The following is a 22165-nucleotide window of genomic DNA, read 5'->3' on the forward strand; positions in this document are numbered from 1 at the left end:
AAACTAAGACTGTAGAGATAAAGTGAAAAAGATAAGAGACCACTATAAAGATTTATCCCCAAATCCAACCTAAAAAAGTATAACTTCATTAAAACTACAAAGAATTAAAAGAAAAACATGGATTTTTTTTTGGTAAATACTTGAATATCTAGAAGAAGTGAAGCAATAAAGATAAAAATACAAAACCTCTAAAGGAGAGAATTGAAAGGAAGATAAGAATAAAATTGGTAAACCTTTCCCAAGTAGAGGGATTCCTTAAAATTGGAATGGACCAAATAGAAATCAATGACTCTATAATACAACAAAGAATATTAGAATAAAATCAAAGAATTGAAAAAATTTAAAGAAAATGTAAGATTCTATCAAAAACAACTGATGTGGAATATAGGTCAAAGAGGGATAATTTAAGAAGCACTATATTCACTAAAAACTCTGATTTTAAAAAATATGAATTCTGCATTTCAAGAAATCATTAATGAAAACTGTCCAACTCTATTAAAATTAGAGGAGAAAGTGAAAAAAAAATTATTTCCTGAAATTCTAAAAAGAAAAGTTCCTGAACTCGCACAAAGTTCCCATATGAAAAAAAGAAAAAAAAATAATAGAAAGAAGTGATCAAGTATCAAGAAGCCACAAATCAAGAAACCAAAGATCACATAAGACCTGGCTGTTTTTTATGACAGAAAAGAAGTGATCATTGCGTCAAAAGAGATAGACTTACAACCAATAACTTACCTTAAAAACTCTAGATTATCCTACAAAAGGGAAAATGAATCTTTAATAGAACAGAGGACTTTCAGTATTTCTGATGAAAAGACCAGAAATGAATAGAAACTTTGAAGTACAAACTCAAGGGTCCAGAAAAAAACTAGGAAGGCTTTGAATAATCTGAAAGGGATACAAGATGATAAAATAAGAGGGATGAGAAACAAGTATGTCTTCAGAATCTTAGTTTTTCAAAAGGAATTAAGCAAGTTAATAAAAACAGAGGATCTGGAGTGGGGGTTAATTAGTTCTATTTTACGGATTGAAGAGAGAAAAAGGGAATGGATGATTAAAAAAATACACTTTTGGGGGAGAGGAGGAAAAGGATGGAATATGACCTTTTTTTTCATAATTTCAGTGTCTGAGAATAAGCATGCAAACAAAGTAGAAGGATGAGTGGATAGTAGATGAACTTCATTCTTATACAAAATGGACAAAAGGGGGTTGAACAGACATATTAATATAGAAAAACACCAAACTTAACAAGGAAACAGGTGAGGAATGGGGTAAATAAGGATAATACTAGGGAGGAATAAAAGTAAAACAAAGTTCTTAGTCTCAAAGTATTAATTTTAAAAATGATACATATGTACTTTAAAGCTACTCATTCCAATTTGCATTTGACTAGCATTTCTGAGCATCAAAGGGTAATAATTGTTCTCTCTCAACATTTTCAAGGCAACCCTATAGGTTGGGAGCATCTTTCATCTTTCTCTCTATAGCTCAAAAGTCTCTATTTCCCCAAATATGTTTATCAAATCTATACCATATAATTCATTAATATCTTCCCAAAGTGTTAAATCATCATTATCTCCTCAATAGCTATTAACCAGTTAACATAAATTATCTCCCAAAAGGGATATTAACTTAGAAAGTAGAACAAGACTATCTTAAAATATCCCAAATGGAGAGTCCATTCTCTTCTATCACTTTAGACTCTGAGAATAGTGGACTCAAAGGTAGATGCTACTAAATAAATAGTCTCATTCCCCCAATTCACTTGTAGATGTGGCACAGTCAATGAATGTTAGCTCTCTTTGGCAGGACAGTTTGTTGGTTATCAGGTCAATTCATTGAGTGACTAGGTCTAGTAAGCCCTTCCTCAGATTTTTCTCTTTACACAGAATTTGTTGTGGATATTCATTGTTGAATCTTAATGGTCCTTCTGATCATCTGAAGCTCACAAGGTTTTACATAACCAGGTCCATTCTATTTGATACCCAATCACCTAAGATAAAGAAAGAAGAAAATAACAAAGAAGAAACAGCAGTACCATTTGTTCTCAATCACAAGGTGGCCTGGGTGAAGAGAGAAACTAACTAGCTGGGGCTTCTCATCCATTGAAGCCTATAGTAGTTCTCTCTTCTCATTCAAAAGCTACCAGGGATGAGAGATTTTTTTTCTTTACATGCTTTTTGTATGCACACTCAGTTCTAGCTCAGCAGCCAATTAAAATGTTTATACTATGCAGTAATCTTACAGAAAACAATTCATAGAATACCTGATTATCTCAATCAGGGAATGTGGCCCCTTCCATATACAGGCACTGAAGCATACCAAGTTTCCACATGGATGTGGAAAAGGTAGAAAACACTATTTATACCCCAAGGAGTGGCTCCCCATTGAAATTATACCATACAAAATGGAAAAAAGAGATTAAGGAGAAAGATATCAATTAAGGGAAGGGTGAACAAATTATGTACTAAATGAATGTAATGGAAAATTATTGCACCTAAGAAATGATGAGAGATGCTCCTAAGGGGCATCTTGAAATATGAATTGATGTAGAAATAAGTGATCAAGAATTAGGGAACAATTTATACAAAGACAACTTTATAAAGAAAAACAACTCTGAAAGACAAAAAACATGATCAAAGCAATGACAAACATGCTGCTTCTAAAGAAGCGAGTTATCTACCTCATGACCACTGTACATTTTTCTTTTGCTTAACTATGCTAATATATTAATTAAAAGTGTCTCTCTCAACTCAGACTTTTTTTTTTTCCAAGGGAGGAGGGTTGAGGGAGAGTAGACTAACAGTAATGATGTCAAAAATAAATTGCATTGAAGCAATTTTAAAATGCACACAAGAGAACAGAAGTCTAGAATAAAGTACAGACAAGTTGGACAGTTTTGAAAGTAATGTGTTGAGTTCATTCCTTTTTTTAAAGCCATATGAAATGTATATTAATGTTTAATAAGAAGATATTTTTGTATTTTGCTGTGCATATTGAACACTCATTTTATTTTTAAGTTTAGAATTCAGTTTAAAATAAAAAAACCTTCTAGGTATTTTAGGAAAAATAATATGAATTTTATAGTCCATAGATCATAGATTTTTTGTATCATAGATTCCTCTAGTAACCTAGTGAAACCTTTAGACTAATATTAGAATAATATTTTTAAATGCATAAAATAAATAGCATTATAAAAGAAACAAATTACATTGAAATAGTTATAAAAGTATTTTAAAAGTCTCAAAAAGTTCCTATTCCATACTCCTGGTCCAGAAGGTTCCTTAGAAAGCTTTAAAATTCTATCAATCTACCATAACATTTTTTACTAAAATCCTATTTCAAAGCTTTCATCTTGCCAGGGTTATGCTTTTGAGTTTTCAATGTGCCAAACAGAATGTAAGCTCTGGAAGATCACAGTACCTAGGACATAGTTAAGTGCTTAATTAATGCTTGTTGGATTGAATTGAATCATGTCCAGCTTGAAAAGATTTAAGTACAGCTTGGGGACAATATATCTGTCATCCAAGGCCCAGCCTAGCTGGTTAGCTACCAAATGATGACTTTTTTCCGGGCATAGGAATTCATGAATACCACTTGTAATTACAGAAGGTGGGAAAATACTCTTGGAGGAGTCAAGTGTTGTGTTTTTCAACTTCTTGAACTCAATGAGATGAGGAAGCAGAGACTACTGTGACCTAGGTAAAGCAGCAAGGGCAACAGTGGATTGCAATTTACATTGGAAGAAAGTACTTAAACGATGAAACCAGAGATCTTTAAACTATCAAGTATTCCAAAATCTTTACACCATGGAATGAATATATACCAGTGTGTTCAGAAAATAATTCTAAAGTAAATTTTCATAAGTTTCTCTAGTATCTACCAGTTTACCAAAATTTCTTCCCTAAGCATTGCTCTATTGGAAAACACCGTCCTTAGCTAAAGAAGGAATAGACCAAAGGAGTTGAGTTATTGTCAATGAAGACTGGACTCTCTCAGTTTCTGAGAACTACAACTGAGTTAAAAGGCCTACAAATATGAAATTTTACAAAAAGGAGATAATCTATCATTCATTTTATATAAAATGTAGAAACATAATATTTAAAAGGTATGGGATTTTCATCTTTTTTTACATAAATCAGGTGTAAAAATATGCAACAAAATGCTTTATCAATGAAGCAACTTTTTGTTATATATTCCTGGATTCTGCTAATAAAAGATTTCAGAATATATATAGAAAAAAATCAAAAGCATAACATCTTTCAGACTTCTTTTTTTCTCTCATTTTTCATTAAAGATTAAAAGTAATTAATGTACCATGAAAAATGTTAATTTGTTAGAAAAATTAATAACTAGAGAAGGAATGTTTTTAGAAGGGGAATCTATCATTCAGATGCAAAACACATTTAATCCAATAAATGACAATAATTTTACAAAAAGTTTAAAAAATACAACTGACTTTATTTTTGAGGCTCATATAAAAAGCTTTTAAAGTATTTTTCCCCTTAATAAACATGGTACAGAGTACCAGAGTAATACAGAGTAATCATCTTCTATATAACAATTTAGAGGCTAGTCTTCAAACAGGTGAATTCAAAGCTATTTAAACTACTTAAATGCTTGATTTTTCAATATCCTTTCAGTTAGATCCACAGAGAAAGGAGACCTGTAGAAAGTTCACTCAAAGATGATTGAATCTAAAAAAGAAAAAGAAAAAGAATTCAGTTATCATGGTTAGCCTTTACTACCTGCTAATTGCACTTAGCTTTGCTCTTTCACTAATGTAAAACAATGACAGAAAATTTAACTCATTGGAAAAAACAATAATGTATCAATATTATGAAACTGATTATTTAAAAAAAATAACATCCTCATGGCAGAGTAAGCAGTTTACTAAAAAAATGTTACTAATGGAAATGACATTAGCTAGGCAGAATAAAATCAATTATTAAGCTCCTCAACTTTCACAGTGACAACACTGTATGTTTTTAGATTGCTTCCCTTTAGATTTAGATAGTGTTAAGGGTCCTTTGAAAATTGGATTATCTGTTTACATTGGATTTTCTGATTAAAACTAGGCAATAATAAGTAATAATATATAAACAAACATCTTTTCATACATACACACACACACACACACACACACACACATATGAAAGCATGCATCTGGTCTGATACATTCCAAATAAAATATTTGTTTAAAAAATAAATTTTCAATAAAGAAAAATTATTCTTGTTTGTAAATGTTTTCCTACTCGACAACAAAATGTTTTAAAAACACAATCCATACAATACCTTTTTATGTTCTTTTCCTTTAAAAAATGGGTAGTTTATTTTAAGTAAAGAAAAAAAGATGAAAAACAGAGTATCTAGCGCAAAAAAACTGAACAATTCCCCCAAAGCAACCTACTGTTCCACATGCATATTATCTACATTTATTCTTTTCTCATGGTTTCTCATATACATTTATTAATATAAGATGTAAAATGAAATAAGTGAAATCAAGCAGTACTGATTATTTACAGTCTCACTGCTACATTTCACCATAAAAATAAGATCAGAAATTTAATTTGTGTAATATAGGTCCTTTTTTCTCTGGAAGATTATATATACTTTCATTTTAAAATGTCTGAGAGAATAGATGTATAAATGTTCTACTTCAAATGAAGAAACAGTTTGATAGAAATTCAACTAACTTACATATGAGAAATAAATGAAGAGTTTCAGAGCTAAATCTACTAGGAGAAAAAACAAGTTAAAGAGTTGGGTTTGAGGGTGCTTCCATTATATTACTATATTTTTAATATCTCTAAAAAGAAAAGGAGTTTTAAAGGAACTGAGAAATTAAATATACAGTAGTACATGAAATCATGGCTCCGGTATTTTATAAAGCATCAAATTTATTTTAAGAATAGAACTTCTGAAATTGTCAGATATCACTTAAGTCAATTACTGGAAAAAACAATTTTTAAAAAATTATTTTACTATTTCAAATTCCATAATACTCACAGAGATCTATATTTAATCACAGCAAAATAATCTTAATTTTTACATCATGTTTTGTTTTCTTAAAAAAATTAAACTGTCATTATTAATATTAATATTAATTACTCTAAGTTCACTTAGGTCCTGTAAAAGATATCAGTTTGATATCCTATATCAAATACTGATTCTTCAGCCAAATGTTCCTGGCATTATTTATGTTTTATCTTTTTTTCCTAAAAGAAATGTCTTATAGGTATAATTACTCAAATTAAAAAAAAAAAGGCAAAAAAACTTCATAGCTCTTTGAGCTATGCTGATAAACTTACATCTACTGCCATCACTACTTTTAGATCAGGGAATTTATGTACTGAGATCTTACTATTCCATAAAAGGTACAACATAATTTGAATGTGAAAAAATACAAGTTGATTAAAAAAAAAGAATCTGATGTCAAAGGTTATGTACAGAATTACAACTAATGTTTTCTACTATAACCTACTTTATGTATATTGAGATAATTAGTCTAAGTTTTATTAATGTTAACTTATCTAGTTTTATTTAAATATTTTTATATGTAATGTCAAAGCTATGTATTTTTTAATGAAAGTACAATTAAATTGGTTAAAAATAAGGTTGACGGGCAAATAGTAACTATTCTATAACTAAACAAAAACCACAACGTAAGCCTTATGAAATTGTCTCTAAGAGACACAAAATATTGAGATTCTGGTTATCATATACGGAACTCTGCCTATCATTATTAATGAGTTGCTTATAAAACCACATTATTTCCAGAAGCTAGCAGCAAAGAATGAAAAGCTTCTTGCTACCAGCTAAAAAGAAAGTCTTAACCATGCTCCTTGAAGAGCTCATTTTCACATTACTCAGGCTTCATTATGCTAAATCAATATTCGTTTAGTCACTGGGGTTATTGACATATTTTAAAATAAAAGTATACCCTTCAGCTACTGCACTCATTACAGGTAATTTGTCTTGTCAGAGAGCAGGGAATATTATCCCAGTCTTTCAGGGGCTGACAGCCCATGGAAATACCTCCCCATGGTTACAACTGTAAATAATTTTAAGGTAAAATATTGAAAAATCAATGACTGTTTCCTGCAATCTGTCACAAACAAATCAATCATAATCTGCACTGCCAGAGAGTATGATTTGAAGGAGATGGGAGCAGATGTAATTCTTGGCTAGAATCTCTCATTTCAAAATCACTTCACATAATGGTGTCATCATTTAAGTACTTAACAGTCAGTGCAACTGCCACTATAACATCTATTTGGACAAAGCCACAAGGAGGAGGAGGAGAAATGCCATCACTATTATGTTAACAAACATTTAATTTAAATGGTTGCTACATTAGTAAATTTCAGTTGAAAACAGAAATGTCTGCCCTCTTTTCACAGTTCTAAATAAATCAATACTGCTCTGCTATTTGCTATTCTGTTAATTAGCTTATGATTCTGAAATTTATTCATACATGCACCATAGCATATGTTTTTTTTTTAAATCCGCTATGCAATCTAAATTTCAGTTTAAAAGGCAACACTGATAATGCAGAAAATAAGGGGTTTTGTTGTTTTTGCAAGAAGAAATGAGATCAGAATAATTTTTTATAAAAGGATGCTCTGTTAAGGATATCTATTATCTAAATAATATTTTTTTCTGACTTCCATAAATAAGGATGATACTACATGTTTATAATTATGTGGTAGTTTTTTTAAAAAGTAGGCAAGGCCTACACAAAATTTAAAATATAGCTTCTCCTCATACTTAATATATATGTGTGTGTGTATGTACATATATATATACACACAATATATATATAATATATATACACTTAATATATTAAACTATATTTAAAGAGCTTAAAAGAAATATACTGATCCATTATATAAAACATAAAGACTAGTCCTAGCAATAGCATTAAATTCTTTCTAGATTAAAAGACCATTTCAGTAAAATAATTTCTATTCAAAATTTTTTTCTATACCACATTTCTATGATTTCCCAAACTATTTATTACTTTTATATAGTTACCAATGAAAGAATGAGACTGACCAACCTGATAGCAAAGGGAAAAATACCAATATATTTGACCCAATTTGAACACTGAGTCAGATTCCTTAAAGGTTATATTGCAAATGGATACTAGTTCTTTTAAGGGAAGAATCTATTTTAGTCATTGTATCCTTTCCAGTTTCCTAATTACATAACTAAACACCAGAGAACAGATTATTTTTCTCTTAATATTATTCCACAGATAGAAGAATTTGTAAATCAGGTCTTTTTCTTGATTAGAAAAGTGTATCTTTTTTCTTTAAAAAAAATTTAGACACAAATACCAGTGCACAATTTAAGCCTGAATAAACATTCTTAGGCTTGGTAATTGTTCTTTTATGAAAGGGTTTTACTCTGTTTTTAATTTAACATGCATATTCACCATGGCAACACAGTATCATGAGAAAGAGGTTCTCTCTTTGCAGATAACAAATTGAATCCATTCTATTTTTTGCTATTCAAAAATCTTAGATGGATTCTTTTAGCACCAAAATTAAGTTCCTAAAAAGACAATGAAAACATAACACATACAAAATCAATCTAACTTAGCTTCCAAAATAAAACAACCAAAGTCTTCCATGAACCCAGGCAGGCAACAGATGCAAAATAAGCAGCAAGTCTACGCATCAAGGGAGGAAGGAAAGTCTATTACACAAAGCTTTAAAGAAAAAAGAAAGAAACCTACATTTCTGTAGCATAGAAAAGAACTCATGTAAATGAGCTTCATATCTCTCACTTAAGGATCCATCTCTCTCTTGATAGAACCTAGTTGTTATCCACAAGTCTTCTGACTACATGTAACACCTCAAGGTTTTAGTTCTGGCTACCAGTTAATCAAGCTGGAAGTATATATTGCAAATTTACATAAGCAGAAAACTGGGAAGTAAACATGAGGAGAAACATCAGGCTTGATATATTTTTTAAATGTTGACAATGAACTAAAATGCCATGTATGGCAACAGGGAAATAAATAATCACAGCTCTTCAGGAAATAAGTTATAAGAGAGTGCTGAGTATAACCTAAGGTATACTTTCCAGTTGCTTGTAACGCAGTCTATAGTCATTTGAGTAGACACTTCAACTATTTTGCAGGAAAAGCTTTTATATTTTCACACTAGAACCTGGAAGAAATATCAATCTATAAAAAGTTCCTAGAAGTGACAATGGTTAAAAAGGAAAAGTATTAAGACATCAAAAATTACCTTAAATCTTCAGAATAAGTTTCTCTGTTTCTTCTTTCAAAATTATAAGGCCCACCACTGATTGTAGAATCTTAAAAGAGAAAAGTAACAATTGTTACCCCTCCCATAAGCAGCTTTAACTTTTCACTATTCTACTTTTCATTCTTTTGCCGTGAACTAAAGTTTAATTCTTTTATCTCATCAACAATTCCATTAACTTAATTCTTGGAAAAGTTAAATTTCTTGAAACATGGAATTTTTTGTTTTTATTAGAAAATATTTTCTACATTTTCCCTTACAATATGAACTCATTCCATACCTAAAGATTTGCCTCCTTTTCATGAAAAATACATTGCTATTACCAGTGTCCAAAAAAATGGAAGTTAGTAATTAATGTATTTTTTTTACATTTTTTTATAGCTTTTTATATACAAAACATATGCATGGACAATTTTTCAACATTGACCCTTGCAAAAATTTGTGTTTCAACTTTTCCCCTCCTTCCCTCTACCTCCTCCCCTAGATGGCAGGTAGTCCTATACATGTTAAATATGTTAAAGTATATGTTAAATACAATATATGTATTAATGTATTTATTCTTTAAAAACTATATCATATCTAGAAAATAATGCACAAGATTTTTAAATAATAATAATTTTAAGTGAAAGCAATAACTATAAAAGCTAATCAATCTGATATATGTATATGCATGTACATTTCTCCTATATTCTGGAATGCTTAGATAGAATAAACTGCTCATGTTGTCTTTCTTGTTATTTTTATCCTTCTACCTGGGCTTTCTAAACAGCTAAGGACTACCTGGTAACATAAGCAATATAATATTTAATTTATATTATTATGATATAAGGCATTATTTAAAAGTAACTTTTCACAGAACATATTAATTTTAAATCTAGTTGATAGCAAGTATAATTTTTATCATCTAAACAAGAGTAACATTAAATCACAAAGTTTTCTACTGAAAGTTTTACATACTATATTCTTTCATCTATTATGATTTTTTACACAATACTTTTCACTGCATTACATAAAATTTAATGTTTTGAATTCTTGTCCTACTAGATAATACACAAAATTGTAAATACTACAGTTCTTCTAAGAATCTCAACTCCTAAATAAGTATTTGAATTCAATTAATAATAGCAATCAGAGGACATTTCTATGCATTTGATCCTCAAAATAACTAAGCATTTATGGCTTTATCTAAGTCCTAATATTTGATCTTAACAAAATTTAAAAGAATTAGGTTGTACAAAACAAATTTATAATAATTATAAAAATAATTGTCTCAAAAATGGCATTCACACAAGGAACCAAAGATTATACCTAAAGCTTGATTGAATTTTGAATTATTATTGCCAATTTCTATGTACATATACATGTATATTAACAGCAGTGTCTAAGTACAAATACATGTATATTAATAGCAGTATCTAATTATTTCATATGGATGTGTCCATGTACAGGAACTAATGCCTCTAATCTCCCCTCTTCTCTCCAACCCCAAAGGGGGATCGAATACCCAAATAATAATGTAAAACTGATTAGTATGGAGACCAATAGTAGAGGAGTTACTAGTAACTCAGAAAATAAACATAAAGAGATCAGGAATAATACTTTTAAAAGCCTTTGCTGTCTATAGACTAACATGTCGAGTGTGAGTTAATAAGCAAACTTTAATTTTTAACACAAGATGGTAAATACAATCTACAAGTGTCTTGCAGATTTGGTGGAAGGTAAAATGTACCAAGAAGAAAAAAACAAAAACAACTGATTTGATGGAAAAGATGGCAGCACTACATATCAAAAAGCTATAGCTTTTACCAAGTCATAACAAGAAATTTAATGTTAAGTTTGCATCTGATCATAATAGTAAGCATAATGAATTAATGTATTTATTCATATGATTTCATATAATTGCAACTCAATAACATATATGTTAATATTTCTGGTAAACTAAAAACCTATTGTTTTATTCTGACTTGTTTTCATCTTGAAGAAAATATTTTAAAGGGATGGAAATGGAAGTTATACTATTTAATAAATTACAGAAGACTGGAAGGAACTTTAGAGAGCTCAGATATGAACTTCATGTCTAGTTTTCATTACCACACCACTTCTTATTATAGAAAAACAATTTCTATATCAAATTTTCGAAGATCATTAGCTATAGAAAAAAGGAAAAAGGATAATTACATTAAATGACAAATTTAATAGTGTTTAAAAAAGAAAATTATAATCTTATAGCATTGTGAATTTAAAGTTTTCAATTCTGAAAAAAAGATAATTGCCGAACTAAACTGAGTTTAAGTATATTGTACATATAAACATAGTGTAATTCATTAAAACATAATCATCATTTTTAAAATAGTATTGGTGAATAAGAAAAAAATTATACATTCTTACTTTGTTAGCTTTTATTCTATTAAGAAAATTTATTCTGTTTAATAGCTAATAAATGTGCAGATAAGCAAGAATACTTTTTAAGGCACATTGAATTAATAAATAAAAATTGAGGAAAAAATCGTTGTAATATGACTGTTATACATTATTCAAACACAGGTTACCACATTCAATATGTCATGTGAAATCCCAGTGATAAAATGTTTCAAAATTTTCACAAAATATTTATAAGAAATTTAATTCATCCAAGCATCATAAAGATTCCCATTGCTTTTGCATGTTGGTCATTTTTGCACAATTCATAATTTTCCAAATTTCCCACTTTATTAGGATGTTACATTTATAATCATTCTGTATTATGCACAAAACAGAAGACAGCAAATTAAGCTTGGTGTTCCAATAAAAGAATAACCTGAAAAATTCATTGTATTTCTTAGAAGAGTTATAATACAATTTTTTTTTAGATTTCAAATAGACATCTTAAAGATGTTTGGTCATGCTTACTCTAAAGAGAAAAAAATCTATACATTTTCAATAAAAATACTACACCGATGCAAACATAGCAAAAAGATTATTTTTCTAAATACATAGTTTGTCATGTGATTCTAACTGGCTAAATATGATGTAGGAAAGGCCTTGTGAATCTACACATGGCTTCTATCATCTACCTATTGCATCTTTCTCTTTTCTTTCATTACCTCTTTTTGGACAATGACAATATAAAACTTGTCATATGTGATTACTTTTATGGAAATAATGGTCTGCAAAGAGTTAAAATCTTCCAGCACTACAAATATCAAAGTCTGTAACCTAAACCATTAGGTTTTACAATCAATAATATCAGAATTGTTGTTTTTCCAACTCGAATCTGACAAGAAGAGATATTAGGAAGGTGTTATAGAATGTTACAGGTAACTATCTAAAATTCAGAGGTTTAAAATACTAATAGTATATTCATGATGTTTCTTCATTAATTATTCTTGTAAGAAGGAAAAATTACCTCATTTTCATTTCGCATACATTCTGCATTTTCTGGTAAAAAAAAAAAAAAAAAAAAAAAAAAACAACCCAAAGTATTCTACAATTATGATGAGATTAGCTGCTTTATAATATGAAAAAAGCGAGTTTGGGATTATTTAAAACACCTAAGAATTGTGGTTTTTTTCTAAAAATGAAGAATAATATTTCTTTGGTATCAACATTATATATTTTACTACATTTCTGTTTTCTGTACTTCAAATTCCTTTCCTCTAAAAATGTATTGATTATCAGGTGTTTTACAAACTCGCTAAAATGTACCTGAAATATTCTATTTCATACATTGCTTTCTAAACTATTCACTGATATTCAATGAAGTCACTATACAAAGAAAACCAATAACATACAATCAATAAGTCACACGTAGCATTAGTAATAACATACTTAATATTAACTTAACTTTTTTATATGTAACATTCGTCTCCAAAGAGCTGAAAAAAATTTAAGTAAGATTTTTGGGTACAATGAAATCTTTCCATAGCAAAAATGTCTAAAAATATACTTTCCTTTCTATAACATTATATAGACCAAATTTTTTTTCCCGGATCTTAATTAAGATAACCATAAACACCTGTGTCAACATTCTTTGGCAAGACAGCATTATCAATCATAATCCTTTAAGTACACTCCAAAACAGCAAAGTGATATGACAGAACCAATCTGTTGCCTTTCCTTGTGCTAGTTTTGTGTCACACAAGCATGATTAGATCTTTAAAATATAGCAGACCTAATTTTATTAGTTTTTAAAATCCAATACTTGAAAAACTATTATACTAGACAAATAAAAAGACGTCTGCAATGGAAATTGTATTCTGTGTGGGTACTGCATCAAACCCAAAGAGAAATACTAAAAAATAGTTACATATCTATTATATATTCTTTGAAAAAAATTGTACTTTTGTTGCACATGAAAAATGAATATAAAATGAAACAATTACTCGTTATGGTTGCTGTAAATGAGTTATTTTATGAAATAAAAACTTAAGAAGCAGAACATGGACTCTACATATGATTAATCACTATTCTAATTCTAATCTTTTTTATCTCATTCTTTCAAAATTATACATTTAAAAGACTTACATTGTAATTTTAAAAAATCTTAACATAAATGTATCTTCCAATTAAGTTAAAATGTAAAAAAAAGTTAAAATAGCATAATCAATTAGGAAAAATATATTCAGGTGTCACAAAGTATGACCACACCTCCATTTTTAGAAAGAGTATTTTCCCTGATAGAAAAGGTCCAGAGCACATATACTTGTTGACAACTATGTAGTTTAACAAATTATAAAGCTGAAATTTTAGCAGAACAGAAATTTAAATCTACAGTAGTCAACACTAAACTAAAACAAAACAACAAACTGCTTATTAAGAAGTTATTTTAAAGACTTCCTTTTAAAATGGTTAAGTCTTCAGGATCATCATATCTGAATTCAGTCAAATTGCTAAAGATTAGTCCTCCCTTTCACATTTTAATACAATTCTATTCTAGGAAACTGCTGTGGTGGCCAGTCATGCAACAGAGATATCAATGTGCAAATAAAGCAGAAAATAGAGACATCCTTAAGAAATGAGTCTTAAATTTGACATAAAACGAAAGTGACAACCACAGCAATAGAACCATAAACTCTAAATGTTACAGCATCTTCCAGGATTCTCTACGACCCTTTCTTAAGATGGAGAAAAATAAAAGTGGTGAAATGATATAATGAGGACGTCTTCCTGACAGACTCCTATATTCATGATGGCACAAACCTCTTTGGCTACATTTCATTAATCAACCCTCTGGATTAGGGGGGAACACATGAAACATTGCAGCGATTGGGGAGGGCGCACACGCACAGACACACACACGCGTGCGCAAGGATGTTAAACCTCGGCCCGCAGTTTGGTCACTCGGGCGGACACCCACACACACACACACGCAAGCAAGCATAAGCTGATTCTCAGAGGATGACCGTCAGGGAGAGTAACATCCATCGCCCCTCTCCCGTTGTATCCTCAGATCCTACTCCAAGTTTTGGGACAATCCCCGCTGTGACCTTGACCTCAAATTAGATGTGGCAGCGCACCCACAAAATTTAAAGCAAGACTGACAGCCAATCAGCCTGGCTGGGGCAGCTACGGACACATTCTTGACACAGACCCTAATAAGTTACTCAGCCCGGAGTCTGTATCACCGAAGCCAGCCTCGGGCCCACGCCAACCCCTTAGCCGCCTCCGCCCCCCAAGGCGGCTCACCTGGATCGCCGTGGCGGAAGCGCGCGGGCCTCGAGAGTCCCGGCCTCCTCACGAGCTCTTGGGCAGCGCGCGCGCCAGCGGACTGGTTCCCTGGGCCCTTGGCCGTTAACAGACCGTTAGGACGGGCAGCCGGAGGGGCTGCAGCGGAGCCGAGCGGCGCGGCGCAGGCGGAGCCGAGGGCTGGCGCTAAGGGGAGGGAGGAGGGAGGGAAAAAGGGAAGGAGGGAGGGAGACGGAGGCGCTCTCGGGACAGCTCGACCCGGCCAGGGGGGGGCGCTCCCCGTCGCTGCACGCAGAGCCCCAGGGCCGTCGCTTCCTCATAAGCCGCCCAGCACTCTCCTTCTCTGCTTGGCCAGGCGGCTTATCTTTTACGCTCCGGGCCACCTCCATCTAGCTCCAGCTCTGCGCTCCCAGCCTCGCTACAGCTCCGGGTCTACTCAGCTCGGCCCAACAGCCAACGTCTCCAGCTTCTCGTCTCCATGACAATAGCGCCCACGGCGCCCCGCCCAACCCCACCCCCGACCGCCGCGGAGTGACTCTGGAAGGAGGAGAAGGTCGACGTTAAGGGCGGAGCCAGTTGAAGGCGGCGACCAATCAGAGGTAAAAGCCACTCTGGGAGGCGGGGCGGACAGAGAGGCTCTCGGAGAATGTAGTCTGGGACAGCTTAGATCGATAGGGGAGAACCAAGAAGGGAGGGGCGGGGCAGGGAAGAGGAGGAGTCTTGGCGCATCTAGGCGAGCTTGGGAGTTTGAGTGGGTACAATCTGTGTGTGGGGATGTTAGCATGTTTGTGTAGGCAAAAGGCCAGAAAGGAAAAGTGTGACGTGTGTACATCAAAGAAACTTGAGTGTGAGTTTGTATGTACGAGTCTGTGTAGTATGTATATTGAGTAGTGGTAATATGAATTTGCTAAATATTTCTCGATCTCGGTGAGCCCAGGAACTGTGCTACAACTGGCCATGTTGGGATGTCTGAGATACTGTAAAGTTGTGATTCTATGACAAGGAGTTGGTGACAGGAAAAACGTGCATGGGGGATAGGGAGAGAGCAGAAATTCAAGTGTGAACGCTGATTGGAGAAAGGAACTGTGTAGCAGTGTCTGAGATCCTGTATATTTTTGTGTACATAGATTTGTATCTCTGAATGTCTGAGTCCAGGGACTGTATGTCAGTGTGCAATATATAAGATATGTGTATCAGTCTGAGGTTTTTGCATGTGTCTTGAGGGTGAGACTGGTGACTTCGTGTCTATATGAAACTTATGATTGTGTCTCTGTGTGTTGTTTGGTTCTGCATTTGTGTATTCGAGTGTGTGGTTTCTGCATTTGTATATGCAAGAAACTTCAAGCCGTGTTTGTGTCTCTTGGGGGCTTCATAAACATTTTCCAGTTACGTGTGTGCTCAGTTGCAACACACACACACACACACACACACACACACACACACACACAAGCACATTCATTCAGTGAGGAGTGAGTGTGTAACTAGAGAGACTAGAAAGGAATTGAGAGAAAGAAAAAGGAATCCTAGGTCTGATTGGGCGTGTTGGTGCCGGAACAGGAAAGGAGGGTGGGAGGCATGGTTGATCCTGGGTGCAGAGAGAACTAAACAGTAGTGGCTTACGCTGCTTCTCTGTGAAGAGAAGGGGAAATTCTTGCCCATAACCACTCCCCTTCTTTTCGTCTACCTCTTCCCTTTTCATTAAAAAGGGGTGAGGGAGAGAGAGAGAGAGAGAGAGAGAGAGAGAGAGAGAGAGAGAGAGAGAGAGAGAGAGAGAGAGAGAGAGAGAAAGAAGAGTTTGAGTTTGAGATTGGATACTAGCCCCGCCCCACCTCGGATATTCCCAGCAAAGTGGAGAAAAAAGCCCGGGAGACGAGTAAAAGCAAAGAGCCCCCTTACTTGCCCACCTGCTGCTGGCAGTGTCCTCCTCCGGATCCGACTGGGTTCACTCCACACTTGCTTAACATTGTTGTTGTAGTCTCTCCCCGCAAACAACAGTCTTATCGTTTCCGTTTATCAGACTTAATCCGGGTTTCCTAAAGTAGTAGGGAAAGAAGCTTCGATAGGGCAGGGGTCTCCATGCAGTCAATTGCACACCTTGATTCTTATCCCCATTATTTATCCGCTCAATTATTTACTGTGGAAAGAAAACAGAGGAAATAAATGAGCGAATATTCAATCTCCTTTCTTTTATTTTTTCATAAACGGATTGGCTTGTATTCCAGGGCAATCCTGGCAGCGATAAATCCTCAGCAATGTGACGGCTCCAACAGTAGTTAGCTAATGAAGAAAGTTGGAGCTGATCGCCGCGGCTGGGATGTGATTGTCATCCAGGGGCCGGCGCGCTAGAGTCTGCAACTGAGAGGGAGCAAGGGGAAAGGGGGGAGGGGAGCGGGAAGAGGGGGGAGGAAAAGAGGGAGGGAAGAAGGGAGGGAGAGACAGAAGGAGGGAGGGGCAAGGGAACCAGCCAGCTAGCCTGAGAGGGAGAAGGAAAGGAGGAGAGGGAGAGGGAGAGGCGCTCCTGCCGGCCGGGTTGGCTGCGGCCGCCCAGCAGGATCCTGCCATTCCTTCCATTGACAACACCCCGGGAAGGAGGAGCTTCGGGGCGCGTAGAAGGCGTCAGAATCCTCAATTTCCAACTTAGCATCTTGGCAGGACCTTTGCGAAGCAAAAAGCAGAGCCCCCCCAGTCCAAAGGAAAAAAAAGAAAGAAAGAAAAAGAAAAAACCCTGAGAGCGAGGAGCCGCAGCAGGAGCAGAGGCAGCGCCAGCGTTAGCTCTACAGGCGCGGGGAGAGAACGAGGAGCCGCTGTAGCCGCGGAGAGCCCGGAGGCCAGGTGCTTAGCCGCCCGCCTTGCTAGTGCCGGGCGCCCAGCCGCCCCGGCACCTCTGCTCCTAGGGGGCTGACCGGGTTCCATTCCGCGGCTGCACCGGGCACTGTATGCCTCTGTTTGGCCATGTCCTACCCTCAGGGCTACTTGTACCAGCCGTCTGCCTCCCTGGCACTCTATTCCTGCCCGGCTTACAGCACCAGCGTCATCTCGGGACCTCGCACCGATGAACTTGGCCGCTCTTCCTCGGGCTCCGCTTTTTCTCCTTATGCTGGATCTACCGCCTTTACCGCTCCTTCCCCGGGTTACAACTCTCACCTCCAGTACGGCACGGACCCAGCTGCCGCAGCAGCCGCCGCCTTCACTTCGTACGTGGTAAGACCGACGGGGGGAACAGCCCCAGCTGCCTGGCAAGCGGCTTAGACTGAAAGCTGTGCCTTTCACTGTCTGTGGGTGGCTAGGCTGGGCTGGGCTTGGATTGGGGGTGGGGGGGCGCTGTATAAGCAAAGGGCTTCGCCTGGCGAAACTACCCTTGTGTTTCCGCAGAGGAACAAATGAAGCGGTTGGTGCCTCCTTCCAAACTTTAGCTCTTTTGATCTAAGTAGCCCTCGTGTTAAGAAAATTATCAAAGTACTTTCTCAGGGAAGAAAAGAGATCCTTCGGGTAGGGAGGGAAAGCTTTTAGTTTGCAAAAAAGGGAATTTCAGGGTAAAATGCATCACAGCAATCCACAATTAAAGTGCATCGTTTAATTAAAACATTGAAGATCTTGCTTCGGGCAATCCTTTTTTCACCTCAAATTAAAAAAAAAAAATCTGGGGAGAAAGATGGTAAGCATATGTAAATAAGTCTCCTGCCTCGCCTTTAATTAGTCCTCCAAAATACTGCAAATCCGTAATCCTATCTCTGCAATCCGATTTAGAGGTATTACATTTCCGAAAGGACAGTCGAGCTGCGGTGCAACCGGGATTTTTTGGTACCGCCGTACTTTACTAAACCGCTCCTCGGTTTCTGCTGGTGGTCCTGGTTTTGTATGGTTGTTTTCCCCTTTTTTAGTTTTCATTTGCCTTCTGCATATCTGCAGTTAACTCACCACCGCGTAAATCTTACAGTTCGAAGGAAGGCGAAAGACTTCGGCTAATTCGGAGTCTTAAGCTTCTCTGCTCCTCTGCCCCGGCTTTTGGCAGCAATGTGGCAGTGTCCGTGAGCGAGAAAGGCGGAAATGCCCAGGAAGACTGGGTTGTGGTGTGTCACAGTACCACCCTGCTGTCCCCAGGAACTGCTCCTTAGATCCCCCTGAGGTTATGGGCAGCCAGAATTCGAGCGTCAGCTGTCTTGAGGCCTCGAGCAGGATAGAGGGAGGCAAACCACCCTGCTTCACTCAGGATCAAGGCCCACTAGCCTTGTTCCACAGTAGGCCAGAGAGCTGTCCCCTGTGATCATGCTTCCTCCCAAAGTGGAATCAGTGTTCTGTCTTGAACAAAATAGGGCATATTGTGCCCTACAGCTAGCTCTGGTTCCGTGCTCTAAATTGGCTCTCTATTTACTCTGCAGGGCTCACCCTACGACCACACCCCGGGCATGGCGGGGTCCCTAGGATACCATCCCTATGCTGCACCCTTGGGGTCCTATCCCTATGGAGATCCAGCCTATCGGAAAAACGCCACTCGGGACGCCACGGCAACACTCAAGGCCTGGCTGAACGAACACCGCAAGAATCCGTACCCCACTAAGGGCGAGAAGATCATGTTGGCCATCATTACCAAGATGACCCTCACTCAGGTCTCCACTTGGTTCGCCAACGCACGGAGACGCCTCAAGAAGGAGAACAAGATGACTTGGACTCCACGGAACCGGAGCGAGGACGAGGAAGAAGAAGAAAACATCGATTTGGAAAAGAACGATGAGGATGAACCACAGAAGTCGGAAGATAAGGGAGAGGCCGAGGCCCCAGAAACAGGTTGGTGGGCACAAAGTAATGGGGCTCTAGGCTGAGATTGGAAAAAGAATGAGATAGTGGAAAACCATAGAGGACTTAAAGTAATCTCGGCTAGAAAAGAGGAGTCAATAGAGAGTATCTGGGAGAAACGTGGGGGGTGGGGGGGAAGGGAGGAATTGATTTGGGGAGAAGGGAGGAGAGAAGGATGGTGAGCTAGAGCATATCAGAAAAGCAAGGCAAGAAGGCCGAGGATCTGGCCGAGTGTTCTTGCTACCTTCACTCACAGGACCGAGGGCTCAGCTGGGAAATAGCGCTTGCTGGCCTGGGGTGGCCGAGGGAGGGCTCAGACGTCCTTAACTCTGTGTTCCTTGATGGCAGGGGGAGATCAGAAGGCTGCTCCAATATGCGAAAGGCTGCAGGGGCCCCATACTCCCGCAAGCAAGGAGGCCGAAGGCAACCTGAGCGACTCGGATTTTAAAGAGTCCCACGAGGGCCGACTGGACGCTCTCCCAGGGGGTCCGAGGGCTGGCGGCCCTTCTCCCTCTGGCACGGTTGCAAGGCTGGGCGAGGAACCCTCGCCACACTATCCCCCGGGAGTTTCAGCCCCACACCCAGATGGAGAATTGCCCTCCGGCCCCAGCGGGCCCTCGGTTATTCACTCACCGCCGCAGGCAGTACTAACCAAGCCCAAATTGTGGTCATTAGCTGAGATAGCCACCTCTTCGGACAAGTCCAAGGAAGGCGGCGGCGGAGGTGGTGAGGGTCCTCCTCCAGGGCAAGGGCCCACAGCCGGGCAAACCTTGGCTGGCAGCCGGTCGTCTCCCTCCCCGGCGCGTTCGCCCTCCGCTCAGTGCCCATTCCCGGGCGGTGCAGTTCTGTCCCGGCCTCTCTACTACACTGCCCCTTTCTATCCCGGCTACACGAACTATGGCTCCTTTGGCCACCTGCACGGCCACCCGGGGCCGGGACCGAGTCCTGCCCCGGCCCCCGGCCCGCATTTCAATGGATTAAACCAGACCGTGTTGAACCGAGCGGACGCTTTGGCTAAAGAAACGAAAATGCTCAGAAGCCAATCACAGCTAGACCTGTGCAAAGACTCTCCCTTTGAACTGAAGAAAGGTATGTCCGACTTTTAACACGGGCTGCTTCGGCCCCGGACTTTTCTAATTTATTAAAACATGGCCTTGGCAGTTATTTTTCCACCACCAAGAGAGAAAAATAAAATAAACCCTCCTATCCAAAAGTTTATAGTTTATGGAGATGAGTGGCATAAAAATGTAAACATCTCCGCCAAAAATGTCTTAACCAACTGAAAAGAAAAATTTAAAAGAAGGATTTGTATTAAATCTTATTCTGTATATTTAATGTAGCATTTTGTATTTAAATTGATAATACAATATCTTTGAAGTAAATTATGAAATCAAGACACCTGTACAGGCATTTAATGTTGTTTTGTAATATAAATATATACATTTGTGTTTTCCCAAGCTGTTTCATAGTTTAAAAATACAAGTTTAATTTAATTTTTTACACCTATTGATTTTTCTGGGTATGAGCTAAAGTATTATTAAAGAAAAGAAACAGGTTATACTTATTAGATTTAAAAAACTGCAGTCGCCTTTGTAAAATGCAAAATATTTAATTAAAAGAGATTTTAACATAAAACCATTCATTACTTTTTTTTTGAAACCTAGACCATCTCCATAGCTTATAACGACAAAAAGTGCTAACTGAAACTTTTTTTTAAGTGCATATTTTAAGTGTTCAAGTAATATTTAGAATTGGCGTCGAAAGTCAGAGGTAAACGAAATAGGCAGGCCCCAAGAATTTTGAATTGTCCAGAACTCCAAATTTTTATCAGGATTAAGGTTGATTCGGGAAAACCGAAGAAAAAAGGATCCAATAAAGCTTTTTACCGTGGGGAGTTGGGGCATGGTGGGGGTGGGGGAGAGCAAAAAAACAAAACTCTACGTTCAATAAGGCACCCCGGGGAAGAGAGAGAAAAGTGTGCTATAGATACTGCGAGTACCATCGCTTAACCTAATTACTTACAATCAGTGTCGTGTTTTATGCAAAGTAATCAGCTGGTGAACTTAGCTAATGAGTTCGATTTTATGCCGGATTTAGCTCTTATTACTATTTCAAAGATACTTGGGGCTTAATGTGAGGATTGCGAATGAAAATATTCACCAGGGAAAGTCCTTCCCTTTTCACTGTCCCGAACTGTCCCGAATCCCGTTTGCCTGACACCATAACCCCACCCCCAGCAAAATTTTGCATTGATCTTTTGGGTTGATTGAATTAAATTAGTATTCTGTCACCGCAAATAGTGGCCGAATTGTCAATTCTGGCTCAGCGTTCTGTCCGGGCCTGCCGGGTGGGCAGAGGGAAATGGTTCCCTGCTTTCACAGGTAGGTGTCACACTTGTCCTGAATTTCAAGCCAGCACGCTTAGAAAGT

At 36.9% G+C, this 22165-nt stretch overlaps 1 protein-coding gene and 1 long non-coding RNA gene across 4 annotated transcripts; one reads left to right on the plus strand and one right to left on the minus strand.

The window, feature by feature from the left end:
- Positions 1-4440: 4440 nt before the first annotated feature.
- LOC127550718 (uncharacterized) lies at positions 4441-20473 on the minus strand. 3 transcript variants are annotated; one of them, XR_007950932.1, is made up of 4 exons: positions 20389-20473; positions 16847-17076; positions 9261-9330; positions 4441-4697 (listed from the first exon to the last, which is right to left on the minus strand). It is a non-coding gene; the product is annotated as an uncharacterized LOC127550718 (long non-coding RNA). The 3 variants fall into 3 exon arrangements; XR_007950930.1 differs by lacking the exon at positions 20389-20473 and adding an exon at positions 18087-18185; XR_007950931.1 differs by lacking the exon at positions 20389-20473 and adding an exon at positions 17904-18000.
- IRX5 (iroquois homeobox 5) lies at positions 17895-21371 on the plus strand. Its single transcript, XM_051979862.1, has 3 exons — positions 17895-18143; positions 19322-19727; positions 20085-21371. Exons 1-3 carry the CDS (start codon positions 17895-17897, stop codon positions 20840-20842), a joined length of 1413 nt encoding a protein of 470 aa, XP_051835822.1. The 3' UTR covers positions 20843-21371.
- The last annotated feature ends 794 nt before the right edge of the window (positions 21372-22165 follow it).

Source organism: Antechinus flavipes, chromosome 2, assembly GCF_016432865.1.
Source record: "Antechinus flavipes isolate AdamAnt ecotype Samford, QLD, Australia chromosome 2, AdamAnt_v2, whole genome shotgun sequence".
Taxonomy (NCBI): Eukaryota; Metazoa; Chordata; class Mammalia; order Dasyuromorphia; family Dasyuridae; genus Antechinus; species Antechinus flavipes.